This window comes from Lagenorhynchus albirostris, chromosome 3, assembly GCF_949774975.1.
Source record: "Lagenorhynchus albirostris chromosome 3, mLagAlb1.1, whole genome shotgun sequence".
Classification (NCBI taxonomy): domain Eukaryota; kingdom Metazoa; phylum Chordata; class Mammalia; order Artiodactyla; family Delphinidae; genus Lagenorhynchus; species Lagenorhynchus albirostris.
In genome coordinates this window covers 169,079,147-169,103,831 of record NC_083097.1, presented here as the reverse complement: position 1 = coordinate 169,103,831, position 24,685 = coordinate 169,079,147, and the positions used below count along the sequence as shown (strand labels likewise).

General features: G+C 62.2%; 3 protein-coding genes across 11 annotated transcripts in view; 1 reads left to right on the top strand and 2 right to left on the bottom strand.

Annotated features, from left to right (window-relative positions):
• The first annotated feature begins 1,189 nt into the window (after window positions 1-1,189).
• Window positions 1,190-18,138, top strand: MFSD12 (major facilitator superfamily domain containing 12). Of its 7 annotated transcripts, none has more exons than XM_060145635.1 (10): window positions 1,190-1,495; window positions 5,252-5,462; window positions 7,230-7,368; window positions 7,489-7,671; window positions 7,962-8,054; window positions 8,139-8,231; window positions 8,626-8,796; window positions 8,882-8,976; window positions 10,125-10,255; window positions 17,162-18,138. In XM_060145635.1, the coding sequence occupies exons 1-10, from the start codon at window positions 1,198-1,200 to the stop codon at window positions 17,218-17,220; spliced, it is 1,473 nt and encodes a 490-aa protein (XP_060001618.1). In that variant the 5' UTR covers window positions 1,190-1,197; the 3' UTR covers window positions 17,221-18,138. The 7 variants fall into 7 exon arrangements, with proteins under 7 accessions (XP_060001618.1, XP_060001619.1, XP_060001621.1 ...); XM_060145636.1 differs by lacking the exon at window positions 17,162-18,138 and adding an exon at window positions 10,371-10,540; XM_060145638.1 differs by lacking the exon at window positions 8,626-8,796.
• TEKTIP1 (tektin bundle interacting protein 1) lies at window positions 8,341-15,398 on the bottom strand. Its single transcript, XM_060145649.1, has 4 exons — window positions 14,218-15,398; window positions 11,748-11,962; window positions 11,476-11,634; window positions 8,341-11,377 (listed from the first exon to the last, which is right to left on the bottom strand). Exons 1-4 carry the CDS (start codon window positions 14,349-14,351, stop codon window positions 11,199-11,201), a joined length of 687 nt encoding a protein of 228 aa, XP_060001632.1. The 5' UTR covers window positions 14,352-15,398; the 3' UTR covers window positions 8,341-11,198.
• FZR1 (fizzy and cell division cycle 20 related 1) overlaps window positions 17,723-24,685 on the bottom strand; it is a 28,788-nt gene continuing 21,825 nt past the window's right edge. For 2 of the 3 annotated variants that reach the window (XM_060145641.1, XM_060145640.1), the window contains exons 2-14: window positions 24,182-24,263; window positions 22,901-23,026; window positions 22,739-22,802; window positions 22,532-22,659; window positions 21,955-22,037; window positions 21,371-21,554; window positions 20,472-20,537; window positions 19,901-20,003; window positions 19,610-19,794; window positions 19,229-19,462; window positions 18,824-18,928; window positions 18,284-18,385; window positions 17,723-17,924 (exon numbers count right to left, since the gene is read on the bottom strand). In XM_060145641.1, coding sequence (XP_060001624.1) covers window positions 17,883-17,924; window positions 18,284-18,385; window positions 18,824-18,928; window positions 19,229-19,462; window positions 19,610-19,794; window positions 19,901-20,003; window positions 20,472-20,537; window positions 21,371-21,554; window positions 21,955-22,037; window positions 22,532-22,659; window positions 22,739-22,802; window positions 22,901-23,026; window positions 24,182-24,250 — 1,491 coding nt within the window. In that variant the 5' untranslated portion in view covers window positions 24,251-24,263 and the 3' untranslated portion in view covers window positions 17,723-17,882. The remainder of the gene's footprint in view (window positions 17,925-18,283; window positions 18,386-18,823; window positions 18,929-19,228; window positions 19,463-19,609; window positions 19,795-19,900; window positions 20,004-20,471; window positions 20,538-21,370; window positions 21,555-21,954; window positions 22,038-22,531; window positions 22,660-22,738; window positions 22,803-22,900; window positions 23,027-24,181; window positions 24,264-24,685) is intronic. The other variant, XM_060145642.1, reaches the window with a different exon arrangement.

Here is a 24,685-nt window from a genome sequence, read left to right as displayed (position 1 = left end):
TCCTCGCTTCCACTGCAGGGGGCGCGGGTTCCATCCCTGGTCAGGGAATTAAGATCCTACCTGCCGCGCGGTGAGGCCAAAAAAAAAAAAAAAAAAGATAAAGCTTATATCCTTTTAAACATACATTATACCCATTCTAGAGCTCGGGAGACTGAGGCCCCCCGAAATGGATTCGTCCCAGCCGGAAGAGCTAGGAGGGGGTGGGGCTGGGGCTGGATCCCGTGACTCTGGCTCCAGAGTGCAGTGGAGTGCAGGCCTCCACTGCTGTTGGAGGCCCGGAGGCCGGGGGAGCTGCACCCTACGCTTGGAGGAACTTGAAACTGCTTGCGTGGTGACCCAATCGTGGGAGGGCTGTTGGAAGGAGGATGGGGAGGGGTCCAGAGCACAGGCCTCAGAGTCGCATGCACTTGACTCACTGTGCGCCCCAGAGCACCTGCGTCCCCTCTCTGGGCGGGTTTGTCGCCTGTGAAATCGGAGATTTGCCCCGCCTCCTGCTCTAGTGGGATGAGAAAATCCACGTGGGGCGATCGGCACAGTCAGCGCTCATTAAATACCAGCTGGTGTTAGAATTCTGATTATCCCCATTATTATCGTTAATAACTAAATAATTAGAACCAATGCGTCCTCTCTGCATCCGATTGGGTCTCTCCGCGTCGGGAAATCACCGGGCCCCAAGAGAGGCGAGGTCGGACTCAGACCTCTCTTCCACCCACCCACGCCCCGAACTCACCCCGTCTGCCCCGGCCTCCAGCAGGCAGGCCTCGTAAATTTGCAGTCAGGCTGAGATGGCGCGGGCTTGGAGACGGGGATGTGATTAGGGGTGCCCTTGGCGTCGCCCCCCACCTCCGTGGGAGGGGTCCGCAAACCACTGTGAAATCGTCGGGCGCTAGGACCCAGTAGCCCCGTCGGTGCCGGGCGTCGAGGCCGGGCTAACCCCGCGACCACGCCTCTCTTCGTGATGATTGGCTTTCCGTCCCTGGCCCGCGGCCCCGATTGGCGGACGCGGACGCCGCTCCCGGGATTCCCCGCCCCGCCCGAGCTAGTCTCGGGTCCACAGGCTTTGTCGCCGCAAAAGCGCTCGGCGGGGCGGGCGGGGCGGGATAGGACAGCGAAGCAGGGAGAGCGGGGCGCGGGCAGCCAGGGCCGGGGGTCCCGTCTGCCGGCGCTGGACGGACGGGCCGAGCCCGGAGCGCCGCCATGGGCCCGGGGCCCCCGGCGGCCGGAGCGGGGGCGCCCCCGCGGCCGCTATCCCTCGTTGCGCGGCTGAGCTACGCCGTGGGCCATTTCCTCAACGACCTCTGCGCGTCCATGTGGTTCACCTACCTGCTGCTCTACCTGCACTCGGTGCGCGCCTACAGCTCGCGCGGCGCCGGCCTGCTGCTGCTGCTCGGTCAGGTGGCCGACGGGCTGTGCACGCCCCTCGTGGGCTTCGAGGCTGACCGCGCCGCAGGCCGCTGCGCCCGCTTCGGCCCGCGCAAGGCCTGGCACCTGGTCGGTAAGCCCCGGTCCGGACTCCCCCATCCGACTGCCTGGCTCAGAGCCCGAACCTACCCCCTCTGTCCCACTGCTCCGTCCTCTCTAATTGCCCAACCCATGAGCACTTCCCATCTGTCTGCTTAACTGCCCAGTACCCCTTCTGTTTGTCTGTCGCATGGCTGCCGGCCGACCCGCGGAGCCTCCTCCGTCTGACTGTTCGTGTGACCGTCCAGTGTCACTTTTCTTTGTCTGATCCTCCGGGGCACCCTGAACCCTCTCTGGGTTGGGTCTACTGACCGCGCCTCCTCTGTCAGTCTATCTGGTCTGGCCTGACTTCATCTGTATCAGGGTGACCACCCAGGACAGCTCTTGAGTCAGGCTGCCTAGAGTCCCCTCTGGCTGTCTGTTCCCCCAGTGCAATTTGTGCATCCATCCCCTCACTCATCTCGGGCAACCTGGCACTTGGTGGCTTTGGGGAGCTGTCCTGGGAACTGGGTTGGGGACCGGGTGAGCCAGAAGGGTCGGGGTTCTGTGCTTGTCCGGCTGATGGGATGGGGATCTGCAGAGCAGGTAATGGGGTCACCCTCTGTTTATTATGAGGGAGTTACCTGGACTAGAGGGCTGTTGGTAAGGGGAGGAGGTGGGTCCCACGGGGGCCGGGGCACCCTGCCTGGTGCACACCCATGATAAAGCCCGGCTCCTGGCATCCCTTCTCTGCCCACCCGGACCCTGGGCCCTGAGATTAGCCCTGGCCACTTTGCCTGCTGTTCTTTCGCTGGCAGAAGTACCCGCCGCATCCTGGCGCTTGGGGCATGCCGGGCATTTAAGGAGGCAGAACCAGGAATCCTGCCCGCTTCTGGGAATTCTGGGCGGCAGCTTTCCAGAAACCAGGAGGGCCGGCTGGTATCTCCTTGCCCTTGGGAACAATGACTGAGGAGGCAGTGATTTGCCTTGGCCCTCATGAGGGACATTTTTTGCAAGGTACAACAGATCTCCAAGTTGCCTGCAAGTGGCTGGCGTTGCTGTGGCCGTGGCTTAGGGCCTGGATTTCAGTTTCTTAGACACTGAGGATGCACAGGCTGTTCTTGGGTCACATTAGGCTAGCAGCCCGGGTGCGGGGGCGTGGCGGGAGCAGGGAGAGGCATGTGACTCAGACCCCAGACAGAGGTATCCGTCTGCGGGCTGCGGTTGGGATTGCTTACAGAGCTGAGCCCAGAGTATCAAATGCAGTTTTGTTCATAATAGTTGAGTAGACCCGTTGACACACAAAAAAGGTAGTTCTTGGGTCAGAGAGATGTGAGGGCTGTTTTCTCTGGGGCAGACAGGTGAGCCCCTTCTAAGGAGATGGAGTCAGCCACAGGTAGGTTTGCCTGGCAGTGGACGCTGCATGTGCAAAGGCCCTGAGGTGGGACCTCGTAACAGCCTGTCTTCCCGTTTTGTAGGTGGGGGGCTGAGGTTCAGCAACGGCCCCACCTGACCCCAGGGGGAGACGCTGAGTCCCCTTGCAGAGGGGAGGTTAGGGTAGTGGAGGCACCTTTGTCAGTACACTGAAGGCTTTGTGTTTATGCCTTCAGCTTATGATGGGTGCCCCAACCAGATACCAGAGCCTCCACCTGTGCCCTCTCCCTGCATATGCAGAGATCCAAGAAGATCCGTGGAGAGAGGAAGCCAGGGTGGCCCCTTGTGATGCCTGATAAGGTGACTTGAGTGAAGGTCACCTCGGCCTCAGTGCTCACTTCTCTTTTTTACCCAAGTCTGTGGGTGGTGGGGACAGACTCATTCTTTCCCTTAACAAGCCCTCGGGGCTCCCCGTCTAGCGCAGAGAGGACCGGAAAGCCAGACATGGACACTCCTGTCGGGTCCAAGCTGGGCAGGTGGGTAGACTGGGCTTCATAGGAAGAAGCAGAGCTCTGGAGGAGGGGACATTAGCTTTGGGGCTTTGAAGGACGAATAGGAGTGTATGTGTGTAGGGGGGCATTCCAAGTAGTTGAAACAGCTTTTGCAAAGGTGTGACATCTCATGGCTTTGAAGTTGCTGAGACAGGAAGTGGCGCAAAGAAGTAGGAGCTTCCGATTTCACACATTAACTCTTAATTCTCATGCCAATTTTGTGAGGTATTTTTATTAGCTCCCTTTCCTGGAAACGGAGGCCCAGAGAGGCAGTCACTTGCCCAAAGTCCCCCAGCCAGGCAGCCTGGCCCTGACAATGGTTAACGTGTCCTGGGCAGCAGCAGGGTACAGTCCGTCCGGCCAGGGCTGCACATTCTTTTGACCAGAGTCTACAGTTCCTGTCTGGCCCCGGGGTGGCCTCCAGGCCACCAGGAATCTGCCTGGGGTGCCTCTTCCAGGCACCAGTTCCAGAGAAATACCAAGCGTGGTTTTGGTTTCATTTCCCAGTCCCTGAACTGTTGGGGTGGGCCCAGGGTCTGGGGCATGAGGTCACCTCCGGGGCCTGGTGGGGAGGAAGGAAGTCTGGCTCCAGGCGCTCTGGGATGGGAGGAGAAGGGTGGAGGGCTGGAGGGAAGGAGCATGGCTGAGTCCAGCAGGCTGGCCTCCCAGCTCTGCAGCTCACTCAGTGGGCCTCAGTTTACTCATCAGGAAATGGGTTGGTTTAATAATAACGTTCACCTCTTTGGGCTGTTTTAAATAGAGGCCACTATTATTATTATTCACTCATTCAAAAGATCTTGATGTGCCAGACTCTATATTGGGCGCCAGGGACGCAGAAGTGACTTGGAGAGACCTGTTACCCACCCCCCAGACAGAGACAAAAGAATTCCTGTGTGTGCAAAGGGTATGAAGGAGAGAAAGCAGGGTTCAGACAGAGGGTGTCAGAGTGGGGAGGGGACTGCTGGTGACTGGGCTGGTCAGGGGGGCTTCTTTGAGGAGGTGGCATTTTAGTTGAGTCCTGGAGGGATGAAGAGGAGTGTGCCTTGCTAAGATGTCATGGGAAAAGCATTCCAGGCAGAGGGGACAGCCTGTGCAAAGGCCCTGGGGCAGGAAGAACAGGGAGGAGGCCCGAGTGGCTGGAGCAGAGTGAGCGAGGGGGAGAGAGGGAGGAGGGGATGGGTCAGGGTGGGTGGTGCAGGCCCCTTTGGGACCTCGGGGAGAACTTGTGCTTGTTCTGAGGTATGAGTGTTTTCCAGGGAGAGGCACCTGGGCCTCCTGACTCCTGGCAGCCCCACGGGACGCCTGGTAGGAGCTGGGAGGAAAAGGCCCCCTCCGTGGGTGAGGCGGGAAGTGATGGGGTAAGTGGCGCATCTGTGGTGGGCAGTTCCCCAGGGGACCTCCACAGCGCCCTTTCAACCTGCTGCGTGGCCTTAGGCTCGGCTTGTTTCCCCAGCTGTCACCAAGGGGGCAAACTTGGCGAGCCCTGAGCCGGCATGGCAAGAGCCCATTCTTGGCCCCTGTCATCTGGCCCTGCCCCTGCATGGTTACAGCATGTGGCCGGCTCTGTGTCAGTTCCCCCATCACACACGAGGGGCGTAGGGCCTGGACTGGGAGGCCCAGCCCCTCTGTCCTGTTGGGCTGTGTGTCCTCAGGGGGGGCCCCAGATCTCTCGGCCTTAGTTCCCCATCTGTCACAGGGGCTGTAAGCCTGGGGAGCCCCGGGTTGCTGACACCCACTCACTGTGTGACTTTGTTGTGTGTGTGTTTGTGGAGGGGGTCTCTAACTTTTTCCATGTCTCGGTTTTGTCCCCACCCGCTCACCTGGGGAGCCCTGGGCCAGCGTGGGAAGACCCTGCAATGTGCCCTCCCCGTTCTGCTTGTCCACAGGCACTATCTGCGTCCTGCTGTCCTTCCCCTTCATCTTCAGCCCCTGCCTGGGCTGCAACGCCACCACGCCTGAGTGGGTTGCCCTCCTCTACTACGGGCCCTTCATCGTGATCTTCCAGTTCGGCTGGGCTGCTACACAGATTGCCCACCTCAGCCTCATCCCGGAGCTCGTCACCAACGACCATGAGAAGGTGGAGCTCACGGCTCTCAGGTGCAACCTTCGGGGCAGGGCGGGCAGGCATGCGAAGAGCAGGCACGGCGGGGGGCCCAGGGCCACCCTCCCATGTCTGGGCTCTGCTTGGCTGTGCGGCTCTGGGACTCTGCCCCAGCGTGGGCATCTGTACATTAGTGTGTTATTCAGCCATTGCTGCGTGACAAATGAGCACCAAGTTAGCAACTTCAAACAGCACCCATTGACCACCTCCTGGTTTCTGTGGGTCAGGAGTCTGGCTTAGCTTAGCTGGGTTCTCAGCGTTAGTCTTGAGGCTGCAGTCAAGGTGTCGGCTAGGGCTGGGGCGTCATCTGAGGCTTGGGGTCCCTCTGCCCTGCTCATGTCATTGTTGGCAGTGTTTGTCTTCTTATAGATTTAGAAGTCTTGGGGGTGGGGACTTCCCTGGCTGTCCAATGGTTAGGACTCTGCGCTTCCACTGCAGGGGCATGGGTTTGATCCCTGGTTGGGGAACTGAGATCCTGCACGCTGCGCGGCACGGCCAAGAAAAGAAGTCGTAGGGACTTGCTGCTTCTTCGAGGCCAGCACGAGTCTCTCATCTCAGGGATGGTGTGAGCCCACTTTCTGAGGGTCGCCTGATTAGGTCAGGCCCACTCAGGATAATCTCCCTTACCCACATCCACAAAATCCCTTTACCTTTGCCACAGACAGTTACCTAACACGGGCTTGACGTCCCATCACATTCACACGTCCTGTTCCCCAAGGGGAGGGGGTTAGAGGGGGCAGGGAGGCGGGCCATGGGAATGTCTGAACCATCTTAGAATCCCACCTCCCACATGTGGGTACAGCTGGCGCCCAGCGCGTCCGTTTCTTGCTTGAGGTGCTGAAGGAGGTGATTCTGCATGTGATGGTAGCAGGGGCACTTATGGAACGCTTGCTGTGGGCTGGGCACGGTTCTGGGTCCGTCATGCAGAAGATCTTGAATTCTCACAAGTCCGAGAGGTTGTCATGTGCCCAGGGACAGGGTTGGAGCAGAGTGGGGCCTGTGCAGTGGGACCAGGGATCAGATGACAGTTCTCGGCAGGAGGGACGTCACACATGAAGGTGGCCGTGCGGGCATAAGCGCTCGTCATGAGGGCCCTGCCTGTCTGAGCCCAGTTCCCCATTACGGCCGAGAGCTGCGGGCACTAACGGCGGGGGTTGCTCAATGCCTGGGGCCCCCGAGGGCCCCAGCTGAGGGGGACAGGCTGGGCCCGGTAGAGGCCAACCTCTGGGCGCTTTCTACCCGCAAGTGCTTTACCACCTGCCTCGTGTCATTTTCGCCTTGACTTCTGCGGGTGTTCTTGTTCTCACTTTCAGAAAGGGAAGTGGACTCCTGGTGAGATCCAGAGGCTCCTCGCCCCGGCCAGGGCCCTAGGCACGCCATGGCTCTGGGGCTGCAGGCAGGAGTGGACTCGGATGACTCTAGACCATGGAGCCCTTGCCCAGCTGAAGCCCAGGATTTCTGAGTATCTTGGGTTCTCAGGCTTCTGGGTTGCAGGCCTGACTTGGCCCTGCTTTGCTGAGTCTCTACATTCAGGCCCCAGGCAGGTGGGACCTCACGGTGGGGTCTTGGGCCAGAGAAATCAGATACGTGCAAGCTGGGGAAACTGAGGCCAGCAGAGGCTTTCCTGGGCTACCCAGTGTGTTGGTGGCTGAAATCACCTGGCCGGAGGTTCCCCAGACGCTCTGACTGTACGCCTGCCTGGGGAGTAAGTGGTTGCGTGGCTCCCGGGCTGCCCTGCTGAGGCCTTGCCTGTGCCCTGGCAGGTACGCCTTCACCGTGGTGGCCAGCATCACCGTCTATGGGGCTGCCTGGCTTCTGCTCCACCTGCAGGGCTCTCCCCACATGGGGCCCACCCAGGATGTCTATGACCAGCTGGGGGTCCAAGATGTGCCGGTGTTCCGGGTGAGCTGGGGCCCGGGGTGGGCCAAGGCTGGCTGCTGCCCGGGTGGGACAACCCCAAGGCCCTGAACTCAGGGCTTGGGCCGAGAGTCGCTGCTGACCCCTCTCCTGCCCGGTCCCCAGAGCCTCTCGCTGTTGGTGGTGGGCGTTGGAGCTGTCTTCTCACTGCTGTTCCACCTGGGCACCAGGGAGGGGCGCCGGCGGCAGGTGGAGGAGCCAGATGAACACAGCCCTCTGTTGGCCCCTGCTACTGCCCGGCCCTTGCTGCTCTGGAAACACTGGCTTCGGGAGCCAGCCTTTTATCAGGTATGTCACAGGGGCAGAGGCGGTTGGAGTTGATGCCCCTCTCCCACCAGGCCCTTACTCTGTGCGGCTGCAGGCAGGGATGGCAGACATTGGAGCAAAACGTAGCCCCTTCTCCAGCCACACCCAGGGCAGACATTACTAATGTCACTGCTCTCTTCTCCACCTGACCAGCTAGGCAGTCACTACTAGTGGATCGGGTGCCAGCTGCAGGGCTACTCCCGTTGGCCCCCAGTGCTCCCCGCTTATGGGAGTAGAGGAGGGCCCCCTCTGACCCGTCCCTCTGTTTACAGGTAGGCTCGCTGTACATGAGCACGAGGCTCATTGTGAACCTGTCCCAGACATACATGGCCATGTACCTCACCTACTCCCTCAACCTGCCTAAGGTGAGCCGGCCGGGTGGCGGGGGTGCGGGGCCCTGAGCCTGACGAGCCACTCCTCACACGCCTGTGCCCACTCTGCCCCGACAGAAGTTCATCGCCACCATCCCACTGGTGATGTACCTCAGCGGCTTCCTCTCCTCCTTCCTTCTGAAGCCCGTCAACAAGTGCATCGGGAGGAATGTGAGTAGGCCGGGCAGAGGGCAGTGTGCCTTGTGCAACCTGGGCGACTCCAGACCACGGCCCAGCGTGGGAGCCAGAGGGTGGCCGGCGTGACTGAGGAACTGAATGCTTCATTTTGTTTCCTTTTAATTGAGTTGCGTTGAGACCCAAGTAGCCGCCCACCTCTAGTGGCAGCTGTAACAGCATAGCCCTAGAACATCTGCTCCCTGGAGCTCGGAGCACCTCTGAGGCTCAGAATCCTCTGAGGTCAGAGCTGGGGGCTCCTTAGGGATAACCCAACTCAAAGCCCCGCCTTTGCTGGGGTTGGGGGCCGGACTGAAGATCAGAAAGGGCAAGTGCCAGGCTCAGGGCTGCCCAGCGAGGTGGGCCTGATGCTGGGCCGGGCTCTCTGCAGATGACCTACTTTGTGGGCCTCCTGGTGATCCTGGCCTTCGCAGCCTGGGTGGCACTGGCAGATGAGCTGGGTGTGGCTGTGTATGTGGTGGCTGTGCTGCTGGGCATGGGCTGTGCCACCATCCTCGTCACCTCGCTGGCCATGACAGCTGACCTCATCGGCCCCCATACGGTAGGGCCGCTGAGCCAGTCCGGGTTGGGGTTGGGGACCAGGGCCGAGGCCTGGGATGCTGACCCCCTGCTCGTGCCCCCCCCAGCACAGCGGAGCCTTCGTGTATGGCGCCATGAGCTTCTTGGACAAGGTGGCCAATGGGCTGGCAGTCATGGCCATCCAGAGCCTGCACCCCTGCTCGTGAGTACCCCTATCCATTTGTTCTTGCGTTTAATGAGCTGTGCTGAGGCCGTGCTGTGCCCCAGGCGCTGCCCCAGGTCTGCTAATTCCATGAGAACAGAAGACCCCGCCCCGGTGGCCTCACAGCCAGGGAGACCGGGTTATTCCCCACCTCGAGCACCCATTTATTTACTGAGCCAACAGTCTGTCCTGGGCCGGGTGCTGAGGACACACAGATGGATCGGGGGGATGTGAGCAGACAGGGCAGAGGGAGAGCCTGGAATCCCTGTAATTCAGACCCTCAGAACCTAGGGTTCCAGCCCCAGATGGTTCTAGACCTGAGTTTGCACCCTGTAGAAGCCCAGGATTTGGGACTGAAAGCTGGCCTGGTCCTCTGTCCTCATGGAGCTGGGGACAACACGAGCCACATGAATCATCTCATGAATAAATGTGTACAAAGGGTGTGAAGGACACCACTTGGGGAGGCCTGACTGGGGCGAGAAGTCAGGAAGGGCTGCCTTGAGGTGACGTGGGACCCAAGACCTGGAGGATGTCAGGGAGTTCTAGGCGTATGGGGAGGAGCATCCTCGTGCAAAGGCCCTGGGGCAGGACTGTGCCTGGCATGGTGGAAGGACAGCAACGAGGCCCTTGTGGCTAGAGCACAGTGAGCGAGGTGGAGAGAGGGAGGAGGGGAGGGCAGGGAGGGGATGGGTCGTGCAGGGCCTTGTGGGCCACAAGAGGACTTGGGTTTTTGCCCCAAGGGAGGTGGGCCCCTGGAGGGCTGTGAGCAGAAGGGGCGGGGTCTGAGTCAGGTGCTCACAGGCGCCCTCTGGCGGCTACTGCGGGGAGGACAGACAGGGAAGGGAGGGTGGGAACAGGGAGGGGACTAGGATGGTGGGGGGGGCAGGTGGTGACGGGGCTGGATCCTGAGGAAGGAGAAATGGGCAGGCAGTCTGGGGTAGACTTGGAAGGCAGAGCTGACCTTACTGACTTAAGTATCAGCTGTTGGAGGGGAGGAGGGGGTTGAGGGCAACCACTTGGTCCTGGCCTGAGTGCGGGGAAAGATGGGGTGCCCCGGCTGAGATGGGAGGAGCAGGAGGTACAGGCTGGGGCTGGAAGGTACCGACAGGCGTCTGCTCACCCCCCTTCTGCCCTTCCCCTGCCCCCAGCTCAGAGCTCTGCTGCAAAGCCTGCGTGGCCTTCTACCACTGGGTGATGGTGGCCGTGACGGGTGGCGTGGGCGTGGCCGCCACCCTGGCTCTGTGCAGTCTCCTGGTCTGGCCCGTCCGCCTTCGGAGCTGTGAGTTGCAGGCCCCGCCACCCCACAAAAGCCCCAAACCAGCCATGGGTGTGTAGGTCTGGGCCAGGACAGGCCCCGCCCTCCCTAACCCCACTTCCACCCCCTTCTCTTGCAGGGCACCCTGGAGCCCAACCTTGACACCGCCCCATGGTCCTTTAACCCTTTGTAAATTAACCGCGACTGTGAACGCTCGCTGCCCTACAAGGCCTGCAAGCGGCCCCTTTGCTGCTCTGATCCCACTCCTGCGTCTGTCCCATCCCTGCCTGGCTGCGGGGGGGTCAGGTGGGGCTTGGTGGGCGGGATACCAGCAGCTTCTCCCCGCTAGGGCGGGGACACCGAGCTAGGCCCTCTGGTATTCAGGGGCTGGTGGGGTCCTTGTGGGTCTGGGGTACCCCAATCCTGACTCTAACCCACCCCCAGCTGTCTGGATGATTCGGGGTGCCCTGTGTTGTGTGGGGGCCGGATGTGAGGCTCCTGGGTGCTGGGCCTGCCCCGAGCTCAGCCCCGGCCAGCCTAGGGTCTCCTGGGTGCTACTACCGGGTGCCGCCAGGCCCTGGAGGACAGAGCCATTGCGGAGCCTGCCAGGAGCCCCAGCCTCAGGGTTAGGGGGCTGGGCCCAGACCCTGCCCGTGGCGATGGTGAGGCTCAGCACGCCGGGGCCCCAAGTGCGGCTCCCTGCACCCAGGCCACTGCTGACAGTGAGTAAAGAGCCGCCTGGGGCCAGGACTGTGCCTTGGCCTGGGGCCCGGGGTAGAGGGAGCCGAGGGCAGGAGAGGTCGTCTGTCTGACTCTGCCCTGGAGCTTGGTCACTAGGGTCCTGGTTCAGAGCTCCCTTCATCTGGCTGCCTGACCTCCCCAGGCCCCAGCCCCAGAGGTGGACAGATGCCTTGGGGGAGAGGCGCCGGGTCCCTGAAGAGCCACACCGGGCAGCACGAGATCTTTATCAGTGACTGGGCGTGTAGACGAGCCGGGGCTGCTGGTTGGTGGAGGGGCAGCAGGGTTCCAGGTCCCACTGCCGGTAGTTCTGGGTGGTGTAGCGCGGGCGCTGGGGCGCCGACAGGTATGGCCCGTAGTCAGACGCCTGCCACAGCGGCTTGACCCCGAATTGGTGTCTGTGGATCACTGGGGGGCCAGGACCCGGGTCACCGGCTGGCCCTGCCTCCTGGCCCCCAGCGTCTCACCGCCAGCCCCTGGGTCGCCTGCCCCTGGCCCAAGCTCACCGTACTCCTCGTCCCGGTTGGGTCTGTCTTTCCACAGCATGCTCCCGTACTGTGTGCGGGGGCCCCTGTACTGCGCAGGGATGATGGGGTCGTACCAGGCGGTCTCCCGGAGATGCTGGGTGTAGGCTGTGGGGTAGGGGTCAGGGGTCATCTCTGCACCTGTGGGCCTCACCCTCCCCTGCAGGCGAGCCTGGTGTCAGGGAGGGCTGGGCTGGGCACTCACCCGAGGGCATGCTGGGCATGCTGCGCTCCCGGGGGGGGGGGGGGGGGGCGGGCGTGGCATCCGTGCCTGCGGGCATAAGCCTCGAAGTGTGGGCTGTCCAGAGCCCGAGGGAGCATGTTCCAGGCTTCTCGAGAGTCCAAGTTGGTCAGGCCCGTGTACCACAGCTGGCCGGCCGCGTCGCGTCCCATGGGTGTGTACTTCCAGCGCATCTCCTGCTTGATGGCCGGTGTCTGGCGGGGCCCCTCCTGGGACAGGTAGTCATTGCTGAGGGCAGGGGTGGGAGGAGAGAGACTGAGTTTTCAGCCCCCCTGCCCTCCCCGGGCCTCTTCATCCCCATCACCAGCACTGAGGGTGCAGAATGCAGAAGCCTGGCCCGAGGTGCGGGGGGCCTTGTCTGTCCTTCAGTACTGGACACCCTCCCACCTAGGCTGGCAGAGGGCGGAAGGCTGACCCCTTGTAGCCCCTCCTCTCTGCCACATCCTCCCCAACCCCCAGGACCTCCTAAACATTTCATCTTTTCTTGCCTCTACTAAGTCCTTTGCCCAGCCTCCCAGACCTGCAGGCCCTTTCCTCCAGGAAGCCCCCCTGGCCTGGAGGTGCACCAGGAGGACGTGGTCTCAGCTATGGCTCAGTGAGTGGCGCAGGTTTCACCGTCATTGGTCTGGCCTGGGAGCCGTGGGTTGGGGACACTGGGAAAGTGTATGGGGAGCCCATTCTCCCAGGGAGACCTTCGGGGAACCCTTGTGCCATCGCCACCCGCCCAGCTATGGGGGCCAGCGGGGAGTGAAGGCAAGCTCATATTTAAAGGAGAAACTATTGCAGCTACACAGGAGTGCCTGTTCCAGGGGCCACTGTTGCCAGAGCCCGTCCCAGGCTGAAAGCATCAGAAAGCATCAGGAGGGCTCCCCTGAGGAGGTGGCAGTGATGTGAGGAGGGTCCCGTTTGTGCAAAGGCCCTGGGGCAGCAGGGATGGTGTAAGGAACAGAGGCTGGCAGAGCAAAGAGGGAAGTGGAAATATGCTAACGATGGCAAAAATCAAACCTCAATGAGATACCATCAAAACTAAAGCTATCCTTCGGGAACACCCTCGCAGCACCACTGCCCAAGAGACAGACATGGGCACGTGCTTTGACCTGACGAGCTTGCTCCAGGGAGATGCCCTAGGGAATGAGCCCGTGGCCCCAAGATGGTCCAAGCAGGGCTGCTGATAAAACGTTCTCCCCTGTGCCTGCTTGGAGTTCCCACTCCACACGGAAGACCAGAAACCCACGTGTTTCATAAGAGGTGGACTCGGCCTGGTCAGTTCTGGGAAGTGGCCGCAGGCTGCTTTGCCACTTGCAGGGAGGGGAGTTTGGGGACCGTCTGGCAGGCCCCACTCTTTTGAACTACAAAATGAACCAAAACTACAAAATGCACCTGGCTTGTAAAAAGGAATTAAAACAGTCAAAAATAACACACAATGAAAAGCGAGTCTCTGCGTCAATTACACCTCAAAAAAACTAATAAAAGAACATCGCGTTATGGCTGAAAAACATTTTTTTCTCATAATAAATGAATGCCTTTTTGACGTAGAATCAAGAAATCCAATGGCATTTAAATAAATAAAAGTACTGGAAAAAGCAGTGAGTCTCCCTGACCTAGCTGCCAGTCCCCTCCACCAGGGCCGCCACTCTTACTGGTTTCTGCTTCATTCCAGAAGCAGCGTGTAGGCACGAGCCATTCCATCCCATCACACGCCTGTGGGAACCTGCTTCTATCGTGGTGGCAGTTTTTTTTTTACTTAATTTTCTTGGAAATGGAACAGCAGCAAAGGCACTGACTCGCCTTTCCTGTAAAGCAGCATGGTGACCCATTATAGTTTATTAACGCTTATTAGTGGGTCCTCTAATGGGTTGAACGTGTCCCCCCAGTGCACGTCCACCCGGAATCTCAGAACATGACCTTACTTGGAAATAGGGTCTTAGCAGATGTAACTTAAGACATCTTAAGTTAAGACAAATAGGGTCTTAGCAGATGTAACTCAAGACATAACTTAAGACAATAGGGTCATGCCGGGTCAGGGAGGCCCTAATGCGGAGCCCTGGTGAGGCTGGGGTATCTACACGGTCAGGGGAGGTCACGAGACAAGGGACGCCACGGACTGCCAGCACCCCCAGAAGCCAGGAGGGACACGGGGCAGATGTTACCTCAAGGCCTCAGAAGGCCCCAGCCCTGCTGACACCTTGGTGTTGGGGCTCCCGGCCCCCAGAGCTGGGAGAGGTAAATTCTGTGCTCGAGGCCGCCCCCTTGTGGGGTTGTTCCAGCAGCGCAGGGCTCCCAGGAACCTATCTGCTCTGCTGGCTGGCTGTGTGTGTGTCCTGCATGCGTGAACCACCACTCCTGCCAGGTCCCAAGCCTGGTGCAGGTGGGTGGGGAGGGTGCAGGGAGCAGGTGCAGCACCCACATACCTTTATGGAGACTGAAAGACACTGGTGGGAAGCAAACCCAAAGAGGCAGTGCGGGTGCAAGGACGTGCTCACCTGTAGAGAGATGCCGGGAGGTTCACTTCCAGGGTCCCCCGGGGGACGTAGGGCCGGGCAGCCTCCTGCCTCAGGGTCTGCATGTCTGCCTCTGGGTGCCCGGGGGCTCCTGCCTCCAAGGCCTGCGGGGCCATTGTTGACAGCTACAAAGGCAGCCCGGAGTCCTGGCAACAGCTGGGTCTGCTGGCCACCATCCAGGCCACTGCCTCTCCCCCAGCTGAGGGGCCGAGCCGGGAGAGCAGAGGCTGGAGAAGGAGGCGGGCGCTCATCTGGGTAGGGCCGACCTGGGGCTCAGCCCTCCCACCTCTTCTCTGCCCCCCAACACAGCCGCATGGGGGCCTCCAAACCCAACGAAGCTTCTGAATTTCCTTTCCACAACCTCAGCCCTACCCTTCCAGGTGCTCAGGCCAGCAGCCCTGCAGCCCCCAGGTCCTCCCTTCTCACCCCACCCCGTCCAGTCCTCCATCTGTTTCCAAAATACGTCCAGCGCGAGAATCTGCACACACGTGTTCACAGTGGCACGATCCACAACAGCCAAAGAGCGGAAGCAACCCAAATGCCCACCAACCGCAGGACAGAAACCCAACACAGGGTCCCTCCACACACTGGAACGTTAGCCCCGGAAAGGGGTGACGCGCTGACACAACCTGGAGAACACGAAGCTCAGTGAGAGAAGCCGGGCACAACAGTGTCTGATTCCATTGATGGGAAACGTCCAAAACAGGCAAATCCATAGACACAGAGGGTGGATTCATGGTTGTCAGGGGCTGGGAGGGGGATGGGGGTGACTGATAATGGGGATGGGGCTTCTTTTGGCGGTGATGGAATGTTCTGGAATTAGATGGTGGTAGCCAGCACAACATAGTAAATATACTAAAACCCACAGGATTGTACACCTTAAAATGTTACACACATTTTACTACACGTTAAAACATTCACAAGAAATCCAGAACCTGCCTGCCTTTCACCATTTCCACCTGCTTGTGGCCGCAGTCCTGTCATTGCCTGCCCGGGCAGGGCGTCCTCCCTGGTCGCTGCACCCCTGCCCACCTGTTTCCAGGTCTCCACACCAAGGGGAAGGGTGGCCCTTCCCCTCTCTGCCCACAGCCCTCCAGGGTCCCGCCCTCCCTCCTGGGGTAACAGCCCAAGTCCTCCCCAAGGCCCTGCACGACCTGCCCTGTCTCCTCCCTGCCCTCCCCTCCTCCGTCTCTCCCCCTCGCTCACTCTGCTCCAGACACAGGGGCCTCCTGGCTGTTCCTCCAGCTCACCAGGCACAGTCCTGCCCCAGGGCCTTTGCATGGGTCCACAGCCTGGAGCACCAGCCCTGCCCGGGTGTGTCCGTGCACCCCTCAGGCCCTTGCTGACACGTCAGCCCTGGGCTCAAGCTGCCCTCTCCCAAGGCCCACGCCACCCTTCACACCGTGACGGCCACATGCACTTACACTCTGTCGTCCACTCCCTGACATACAGAAGCTCCTCAAGGGCAGGTCTGGGCTCTGGCCTCCCTTGTCCCCGGCTGCCCAGGATGGGGATCTTCCCGGGCTTGCGGGGAGGGCATGGGGTGCGCCACCAGTTGTGGGCAGCTGCTCACTGCAGAGAGCCTCACCTCCCTTCCTTCTCAAGACCCCTGGGGCCACTGGGCCCGCAGGCCCACCCAGTGTCACAACCCCTCTGGTCCAGGCTGCTTTCCTCCCTGGGGCCTCCTGGCCCTCCCCACGCACAGGGTGCTGGGCCAGCAGTGTCCCTGCTGGCCCCGGAAGCCCATCTGTCAGGCAGAGGTGCCGCCCCCTCTACCCCGGGGCCAGGCCTCGCTATGTGCTCAGACCACCAGCCCCGGGCCCACCCTCCACTTCCCAACAGAACCAGCCTGGCTGCAAGGACTGGCCTGGATCACGGGGGCATGAATTCAAGGACCCCGGCGCCCCCTGCTGACCGCCTCTGAGTGGCCCCCGCAGCCTCTCCCCCAGAGCCAGCCACTCCCCACCGGTTTGTGACATTCAGGCCGCTCTGGGGTCCCGGTGTGTGCAGACTCCAGATGGATCGAGAGACAGGCAGCCCCAGCTGGGCACGACGCACATGGTTTAATGACGGCGATGCTGAATTCCAGGAGGAGCGAGGTTCACCTGCGCCAGGCGTGCAGTAGACAAAGGACTGCTCTCTTATTTAAAAAAAAACACAACAAAACTCAAACAAAAATAAAATCTGGACCCATCGGAATACACACATCTATGTACACTGTCCCTGCTCGTCCCCGCCCGTCCCCAGCAAGCAGCCGGGATGGGCCGGGAGGCAGGACCCACCCTTCCCCAAGTTCATGCAGGCTCAGCCGCCTGCCCCTCTGAAGAAGACCTTAAGAGCTGTGACTTCTGTCTCCCCCAGGGGTAGGGGTGGGCCACTGCTCTCCCCCAGCAAGCCTTAACATTTTGGGGACTGATTTACAGAAACACAGAAACAAATCCAAAGGAAAGTCACAGATACACATATACACATGCACACGTGTGGCTGGCTGAGCAGAGCACAAGGCCCTCACAACCGGAGGAGCGGGGGCTCCGGCAGAGCCAGGGTGACCGATGGGACTCTGTGGGGCCCCCCTGGCCACGCTGGACCCCCGCCCTGCCCAGGCCACGTCCATCAATGTCCTCCAACCTGGGAAGGGGAGAGGGAGGGAGAGGAGGAGAGGCAGGGTGGCTGCTCAGGCCCCTGGCCACACACCGGCCCCACCTCCCTCCTCCGTCTCACCTGAGAACAGGGCAGAAGAGGACAATGAGGTGGGCCCAGAGTCAGGGGGAGCTCAGGAAGCTTCTGGGGGAACCCTCAGGTGCCCCCTCCCGCAGCCGAAGGCGCAGATGGACAGGACCCACTAGGGTGGCCTGGAGGAGAAGGGGCTGGGGAGGAGGGCTGGGCGCCCACAGGACCTGACCCGCAGGGTCAATTCTGTCCTCAGGTTACCCTGACCGGCCGCCCAGCAAGCTGCAAGAACCACAGTCGGCTGTGACCCCGTGAGCGACAAGGACAGTTGGGGCGAGCCATCATGGAGAACAGGTCCCACATCAGTCTCCCTCAGACAACAAGTCCGCCTCAAGGTGACCTCCTTTGGCGTGTGGCCTGCTCCCAATGCCGTGCCCCTGAAAGAGCCACCGGTCGGCTGCTGGGACAGGGAGAGCAGAGGTGGCTGCAAAGAAACCTCTCGAGTGGGGACGTCATTTCGATTCACGGGCCAACCTGAGCTGCCATCCTGCCAGGCCCTTCCCCGGCCGACCGGCCTGGTGTCCAGCCGTCTGTCCCGTAGCAGGTGTGGGCAGCAGTGAGCACGAGCTTCCGGGCAGAGCCTGAAGCCCCAGCGAGGCGGTGATGGACACGGACGGAAGGAGGCGGCATCCAGGAGGCGTCCATCCCGCTCCAAGAACAGCTGTCCGAGCCGGGGCCACCCAGGGTGGAGGGATCCGGAGGCCCCACTACTGCTGGTGCCCGAGCCCGGCCCCGCCCCAAACACCGGCTGACAGGGTTCACAATCAGGCTTTAATAGAACCTTCAGGGTCTCTCCAGGCCCGGCTCCCGCCCCACCCTGGCTGCCTGTCTTCCTCTGGGGCCCATGTTCGGGGGAGGGGAGGGTCCATGCACGCTGAGAGGTGGCGCTCTGCGACCAGGACGGCACGGCCACGGGTTTACCGGATCCTGGTGAAGAGGTTGAGGACGGACACAGATTCCTGCAGGGCACACAGGAGCGACGCTGAGCCCTCGGTCCGGTGACCTCCCGCAGGGGCCAGCTTCGAGGCTGGGCCGCTGGGCTGGGCGCCAGCCGCTTGGGCACGGGAAAGAAGTTCTGCCTGGAGGGACCCCGAGGCTCCGGGCCTGAGGAGGGGCCTGTGCGGGCACCTTGCGCGGCGAGTGCCCCAGGATGTGCAGGGACACCAGGTGATGCAGGAGGAGAGAGGGGGTGTGGGGATCCCGGGGAGGGCACAGCTGATGGGGTGACTGGGGCTGGCTGAGTGGTGGGGGTGGGGCAGGAGGCCCCAGGACAGGCTGAGGGCACACATGTGGGGGAACATCTGGTGCTGATACCGACCCACTTTACCTTTGTCGAACGGGTTTTGCTAAAGACATTCCAGAACCTCAGGGTTTCATCTCCAGCACCAGTGACTATGGCCTCTCCATCAGGGGACATGGCCTGCGGGAGAAGAGAGACCCCCTCTGTCCTTGTGGCCTACGGGCAAAGCCATGAGAACACAAAGGATGCCACACCCCGCTCTGTGCAACTGGGCAAAGGATTTGCTGGTTTAAGCACAGAACTTTTTTCTAGAAAAAACCAAAATATTGAAGAGTGAGTGGATTTGGGGAGGGGCTTTCTCCAGACACGTGCAAGTGGTTATTTGGTGAAACATCTAGAGGTGATCTGAGGGGCTGGATGTGGGTTATTCGTGGCATCTTCTATTTTTATGTGGAAACAAACACCTGGAGATTATAAAGGCAGGTGGAGCTGCCCCTGCTCACAGGGCAGGGGCGCTGGTGAAGCAGATTCAGAGTGATGCTGCCGCGCCCTGCAGTACAGTCCCAGAGCCCGAAGCTGTTCCAGGTGGAGGAACAGGGCCCAGCTGGGGAGACTCACCAGGTAGAGAACCCGGTAGGAGTGCCCGGTCAGCTTGGCCACCTGTGTCAGGGATGGGTATTTCCAGACGAGGATCTGGTTCTGCGAGTAGCCATGCGTGCTCACCTAGGGGACACAGAGAACGCTGTCAGAGCCTGGGGCTCCCCCCTCCAGTGGCCCCAGGGCACAGACCCCCCCCAGACACACCCACCGAGGCACAAGGACACCAAGGCGCGCCCACAGGGTGCAGAGACCACAGGTGTCAGCCCTCAACCCCACACCCTGGTCGATGACTGGCTCCAGACAGGGAACCACACTGCACATGAGAGCCCTCGGGCCTCTCCTGCAGTCACTGGGCACAGGTACCGGGTCAGCTTCTGCCAGACCTGGACAGCTGGGGCCTGGCCTCCTGTGCCCCGCACTCACCAGCTCATTGGCGTGCTTGGACCAGGCGAGGTTGCACACCTGGGAGCCGGTGTCGATGCACTGCAGCGGCTGCCCCGTGAGAGTGTTCCAGAAGCGGATGCAGCGGTCGGCTGTGCCGCCGCCGGATGCCAGCAGCCCGTGCTGGTGCGGGGACCAGGCGATGGCCTTCACGGCCGCCAGGTGCTCTGTGTACTGCTGCACGGGGCTCAGGCTTGAGTGGTTCCAAACCAGCAGCTGCAGGGACGGGGCTGTGAGGCCCGGGCAGCTTGGCCCCCAAGGGAAGGCAGGGCCCATCTTGGCCTCCCTTGGGGTGCACCCGTCACCCCTGCTCCACGGCACGGGGGCCGGCAGGGAGGGAGGGAGGGCAGGGGCTGGGCCTACCTTGTTGTCGTTGCCCCCTGAGGCGAGCAGCTGGTGGTCCGTGGACCACTTGAGCCCACACACCTCCTGCCGGTGGCCCTGCAGCCGCCGCTCTGACTGCAAGGGCGGCGTGCGGATGTCCCTCTGCAGGATCATGCGGTCCCGGCTCCCGGACGAGAGCTGGTCGGCGTTCCAGGCCAGCGCCCCTGCGGCCAGGCAGAGGGTGGGATGAGGACGTGGCCCGGCCCCTCGGGACCCGCCCTGCCCCTCGGGACCCACCCACCCACCCCCGGGCCCTGAGCGGCTCCTCACCGACGCGCGCCGTGTGGCCTTCCAGCATGGACAGCTTCTTCCCTGCGGCCGCATCCCAGATCTGCACGAAGCCCTTGTGTGTGCCGACGGCCACCAGGTTCCCCTAGGACGACAAAACGGGCAAGAGCGGGCATGAGGCCCCTGTCTGGGGACCCCTTGCTTGGGCGGCCGGGTAGCTCCCCTCACCTCCCCACAGCAGAGCCTTGGGCCCACTTCTTTCAAGGTCTCTAACACGCGCCCCTTCGGACACCCCTCCTAGGAACTTTCTGGGCAGACAGTCGTACAGAGAGTGGAACTATTAAAATCCATGCAATGTGTCCCAAGATCTGCATGCTTCAACATGTGGAGCGAGCCTGCTCCAGAGTCTCTGTCACTCCAACCATCTCTACCAGGCTGGGGACAGCTGGGGGCACAGGTGTCACTGGGGCTTGGACAAGTGACCACAAGGCCAGATTCTGGCTCCTCTGGGTCTCCAAGGCCCCCAACACTGCCGAGGGCCCCTCCAGTGAGGGCCGGTCGACGTCCCTTGGGCCAACCCTGCCCAGCGGGGTGATAGGGCTAGTGTACTGACCCTCTCAGACCAGCCAACGGAGGTCACCGAGTCCCCTTCCACGGAGAGATCACAGAGCCGGGTCACCTAGCAGAAGGGGGAGCAGTTGGTGCCCACTGCTCCTTCAAGGTCCAGACTGTCCATTCATCCATCTGTCTGTCCACCCATTCATTCATTCATTCACACCTCAGGCCTGGGGGCACTGGCATCAGTGCTGGGACCCAGTAGAAGGCAGCTAGGAGGCTCGGGAAGCCACAGGCCAGGAGGGGACACACCCAAGCACAGGGATGCTGACTGCACAGAGCCTGGAGGGACGCGAGCATCACGCCCGGGGGCGGGGGGATCCCTGCAGCAGGTGTTGGCCACAGGCTGCCGGGCCGGGCCGGGCCGTGCCGTGTGTGTGTGTGTGTGTGTGTGTGTGCGTGCCGGCCTCCCTGTGCTGGCTTCGCTCACCTTCTCTGAACCCGCTTGCATCTGGTTTTGTCCCTCAAACCCCCCACCTGCAGGGTCTTTGCGCCCTGCAGACCCTGAGCCCACATGTGTCCAGCAGCCACTCCGAGGCATTTACTGCTGGGTGGGGGACGCTGCACTCAGCCGGGCCCGGACACCGTGCCTCTTCTGCTGGCACGGGCGGAGGCTGGAGCTCAGGCCGGGGAGCAAGGACTCCTGACTCTCGGAAGCCAGCCCAGGGAGGGATGGGCGTGGGCCTCCGCTCACCCCTGCTGACCGACCCCAGGAGAGTCTGCACACTGAGGAGACAGGCCTGGGAGGAGGGGGTGGCCGGGAGCTGCCCCAGGCTCTGGAGGCCCCCGGCAACACTCCCACCCTTCACACAGGCCCCGGCCCGGCTCGGCTACCGTAGGAAGCCGCTCTGCCGCCCCCAAGCCCGTGCGCATGCGCACAGGCTCAGCGGCGCCCACCTGGCTGGTGCAGGCGCTCCACAGGTACACGCAGGTCCCCAGCCCCACGCTGAGTACATTGAGGGATGACCAGTCCACCAGGTTCAGGTAGAAGTCGTCCTGCAGCTCGGGCGCATCCAGGACCTTGAAGGGGATCTTGGAGATCTTGCGGGTGGGTTTCCGTGGGGACCGCAGTAGCTTCTGACTGCAGGGAGACCGAGGCAGAGATTAGGCAACAATTGCACAGAACTGCAGAGATGCCATCTCCTCCCGGTGGCCCTGGGAGGCTGCGTCATTTCCCGCTTGTCCCGACTCTCACTCTGTGATCCCAAACCCGTGGGTGACCCCACGGCCACCGACCCCTCCACCACTGGATGTTCAGCTGCCCTGAGCTCCGACAGCCCCGCCTTCCCCTCTGCCCGGCGCCTCCTGCAGGACCCCTCTCGGGCTCCCAGCACCTGGTCTGGGCCCGCAGCAAGTCCCCAATGAGGGGGGTCCTCTGGGCCACCCCGTACCCCATACACAGCTCTAGAACTGATGGCAGCTCCCGGGCCCTGCCAGCTGCCCCCCAGCCCCAACCCCGGCCAGTGCAGGTCTGGACTCACCTTTTGTTGCTGACGGGGGACAGGGAGTAGGGAGACACGTCATTGCCATCGTCGGGGCTGGAGCGCTTGGTGCTGAGGGAATACTGGGGGCAGGGGACACCCACTGAGTGGATGCTGCGTCCCGGAAGCCCTGTGCCCTGTGCCTGAGTCCAGGGTGCGCCGAAACTGGGAGGGGCTCTGACTAGAGATGCGCGTCCCGGGCAAACCAAGCCTCGCACCCAAGGCGTCCTCCTGCAGGGCTGCTGGCATCAGCCTGTCTCTCCAGCCCCCATGCAGCCACCAGCCCCTCAGCCCCGGCTCCTGAGGGACCCAAGCCAGGCCTTCTGGCGCTGCTCCAGGGCCCAAACGGGGAGGTGGGCTGCGGGGCGGCTCAGGCTGAGGCCCCGCCCATTCGCCCTGCATGCGGCACTGGTCCTAGGTCCCTCCAACCCGCAGGCGCGCAGAAGGGCGACAGGCCTGGTGCGGGGCACGGGGTTAAGTGGGCCCCCGCGCCTCTTGTATTCCAGCCCCCCGGCAGGGCTGAGATGGGAGGAGATGCCCGCGGAGGCTGAGACCGGAGGCAGCCAGCGGGGCTCACCGTGAAGAGGCCCTTCCTCTCAGGCGTGGAGGGCTGCAGCCTGCGGTCCTCCGTCTGCGGGTCCTGCACCTTCTCGATGCCGGCACCGAGCAGTTCGTTCTTCAGCAGAGCCGAGTAGGCCAGGCCGTCTGTGGGCACCAAGCTCCGTGAGGCTGGGCTGGGGGCTGGGGCGGAGGGGGCGGGGGGCGGGGGTACCTGAGTCCTGACCTTTGCCATTGTCCGAGGTGGCGTCCTTGGCTTTCCGGTTTTGGCTGGGAGATTTCTCATTTTCCTGCGGGACAGGGAGGGGAAGGAGGTAGGGCTGAGTGGGAAGGACCCGGCCCGTGCCCCAAGGCTGCGCGGTCAGGGTCCCTCTCCCGACCCCCTCACGTTGATCCTGTGGAAATTCACGCTCCAGTTGGCGCCGGCTCTCGAGGGGATGAAGCGGTCCCCGTGCTTGCTGGGGGAGGACACGGGAGAGTTGGCGGGTGTCAGGGTTCGCCGCATCTCTGCAACCTGGAAAGACAGCAGGGTGGGCTGGGTGCCTCAGAGCCCCCAGAGCGCCCCAAGGCCACCCTCTCTCCTCCCCGACTGAGGCCCCACCCACTGTGCCTCCTCGCCCTTGGCCTCTGGCCGCTGAACAAGGGTTTGATCTTGGTAGTGACCCACGTGCTGGAACCTGCTAGTGGCACCATGTCTGGGGCTCAGTTCGTCTGTCCGGCTCCGTGGGTGGGAAGAGGCCAGGGAGCGAAAGCCCGACCATGGACACCGCCACGTGCTGAGATCCGTTTCTCAGCGGTCACCAAAGGACGGAAACGTTGACAGCACAGAACAAAGAGCATCTGTCCCCCGACACTGAGAGCCTGTCGTCCTGCCAGCCCCATTCCCCACACACAAGGCTATTCCCCCATCAGACCACGACTCAGCCCCAGAACCAGGCAGTGGGAATGTCCCAGGAATGTCCCTTTTTCTACAAGGGATCTGCTGTAGGTTGAACTGTGTCCCCCAAAAGGATATGCTGAAGTCCCAAACCCTGATACTTGGGATGTGACCTTAATTGGAAAGGGGGTTTTGCACGTGTCATCAAGTTGAGACGAGGTCATACTGGAGCAGGGTGGCCCTAAATCTAAGGCCTGGTGTTCTCAGAAGAGACAGACACACCGGTACACAGAGTGAGGGGGGACGTGAAGATGAGGCAGAGACTGGAGGGTGGGTCTGTAAGCCTAGGACTGCCGGCAACACCAGAAGCCGGAAGAGGCAGGAAGGGCCCCGCCCTGGACGGCCAGCACGGAGCTGAGAGCGCTGAGAACTGGCGGGCACAGCCTGCAACGTGTCGGGAGCCCAGGACAGAGAAACACAACACGGCGGAGGGGGTGGGGACGCAGGAAAGAGCAAAACAGGGCCCTCCCGTGCCACCATCACTCCTCTGCCCTGGCTGCCCACGAGGATGAGGGGTCTGTGGCCCCGGCAACGGAGGGCAGTGCAGGGAGGTGCTGGGGGATCTCACACCTGGCGTGGCCATGCCGCCAAGGGGGAGGACGTGTTTGTCGCCTGTCGGCACCTCTGTTCTCCGAGGGCCAAAGCCCAGCAGCTGCCCGCCCCCCCGCGCCCCAACTCTCCCCGGCTCCAGCGGGCCTGGACAGCGCCGGCGGGGCAGCCCTGGGTACTCACGCTCGGCATCGTGTTCTCGTTCTGGATGACGATCTGCCGGAGGAGGCGCCGCTCGTAGTCCTGGTCCATGGCGGCCGTCAGCCTGGGCGGGAAGGGCGGGAGAGGTCGGCGCCAGCAGGCAGGGTCCCCACTGCCGCCTGGCGAGCACAGGGCGCTCCTCGGGGACAGCCAAGTCCCCTGCCAGGTGGGGGCCCTTCCCTCCCAGGAGCCCAGCGGGACGTGACAGGGACAAACGGGCTCCTCTCTGGTTGTTCTGCAGGAACCTTCCACCGGGCCCGCATGCCTTTGTCCTGGTTCTGACCAGTCACCCGCTTACCCCAGGCCCCCCCATCCCCCACAGGCACCCATCTCGTCGCCTTCTTGCTTCAGACGCTCGAGGCCGTGAGCCGCCCCTGGGGCCTCGTCCTCGCCCCTGTGAGGGAGGCAGGGCGGCCCGTCAGTCGGGGTCTGAGGAGCTGACCGGGCACAGGGCCTGCCGGGGCGGGGGACGGTGGCCTCCAGCGG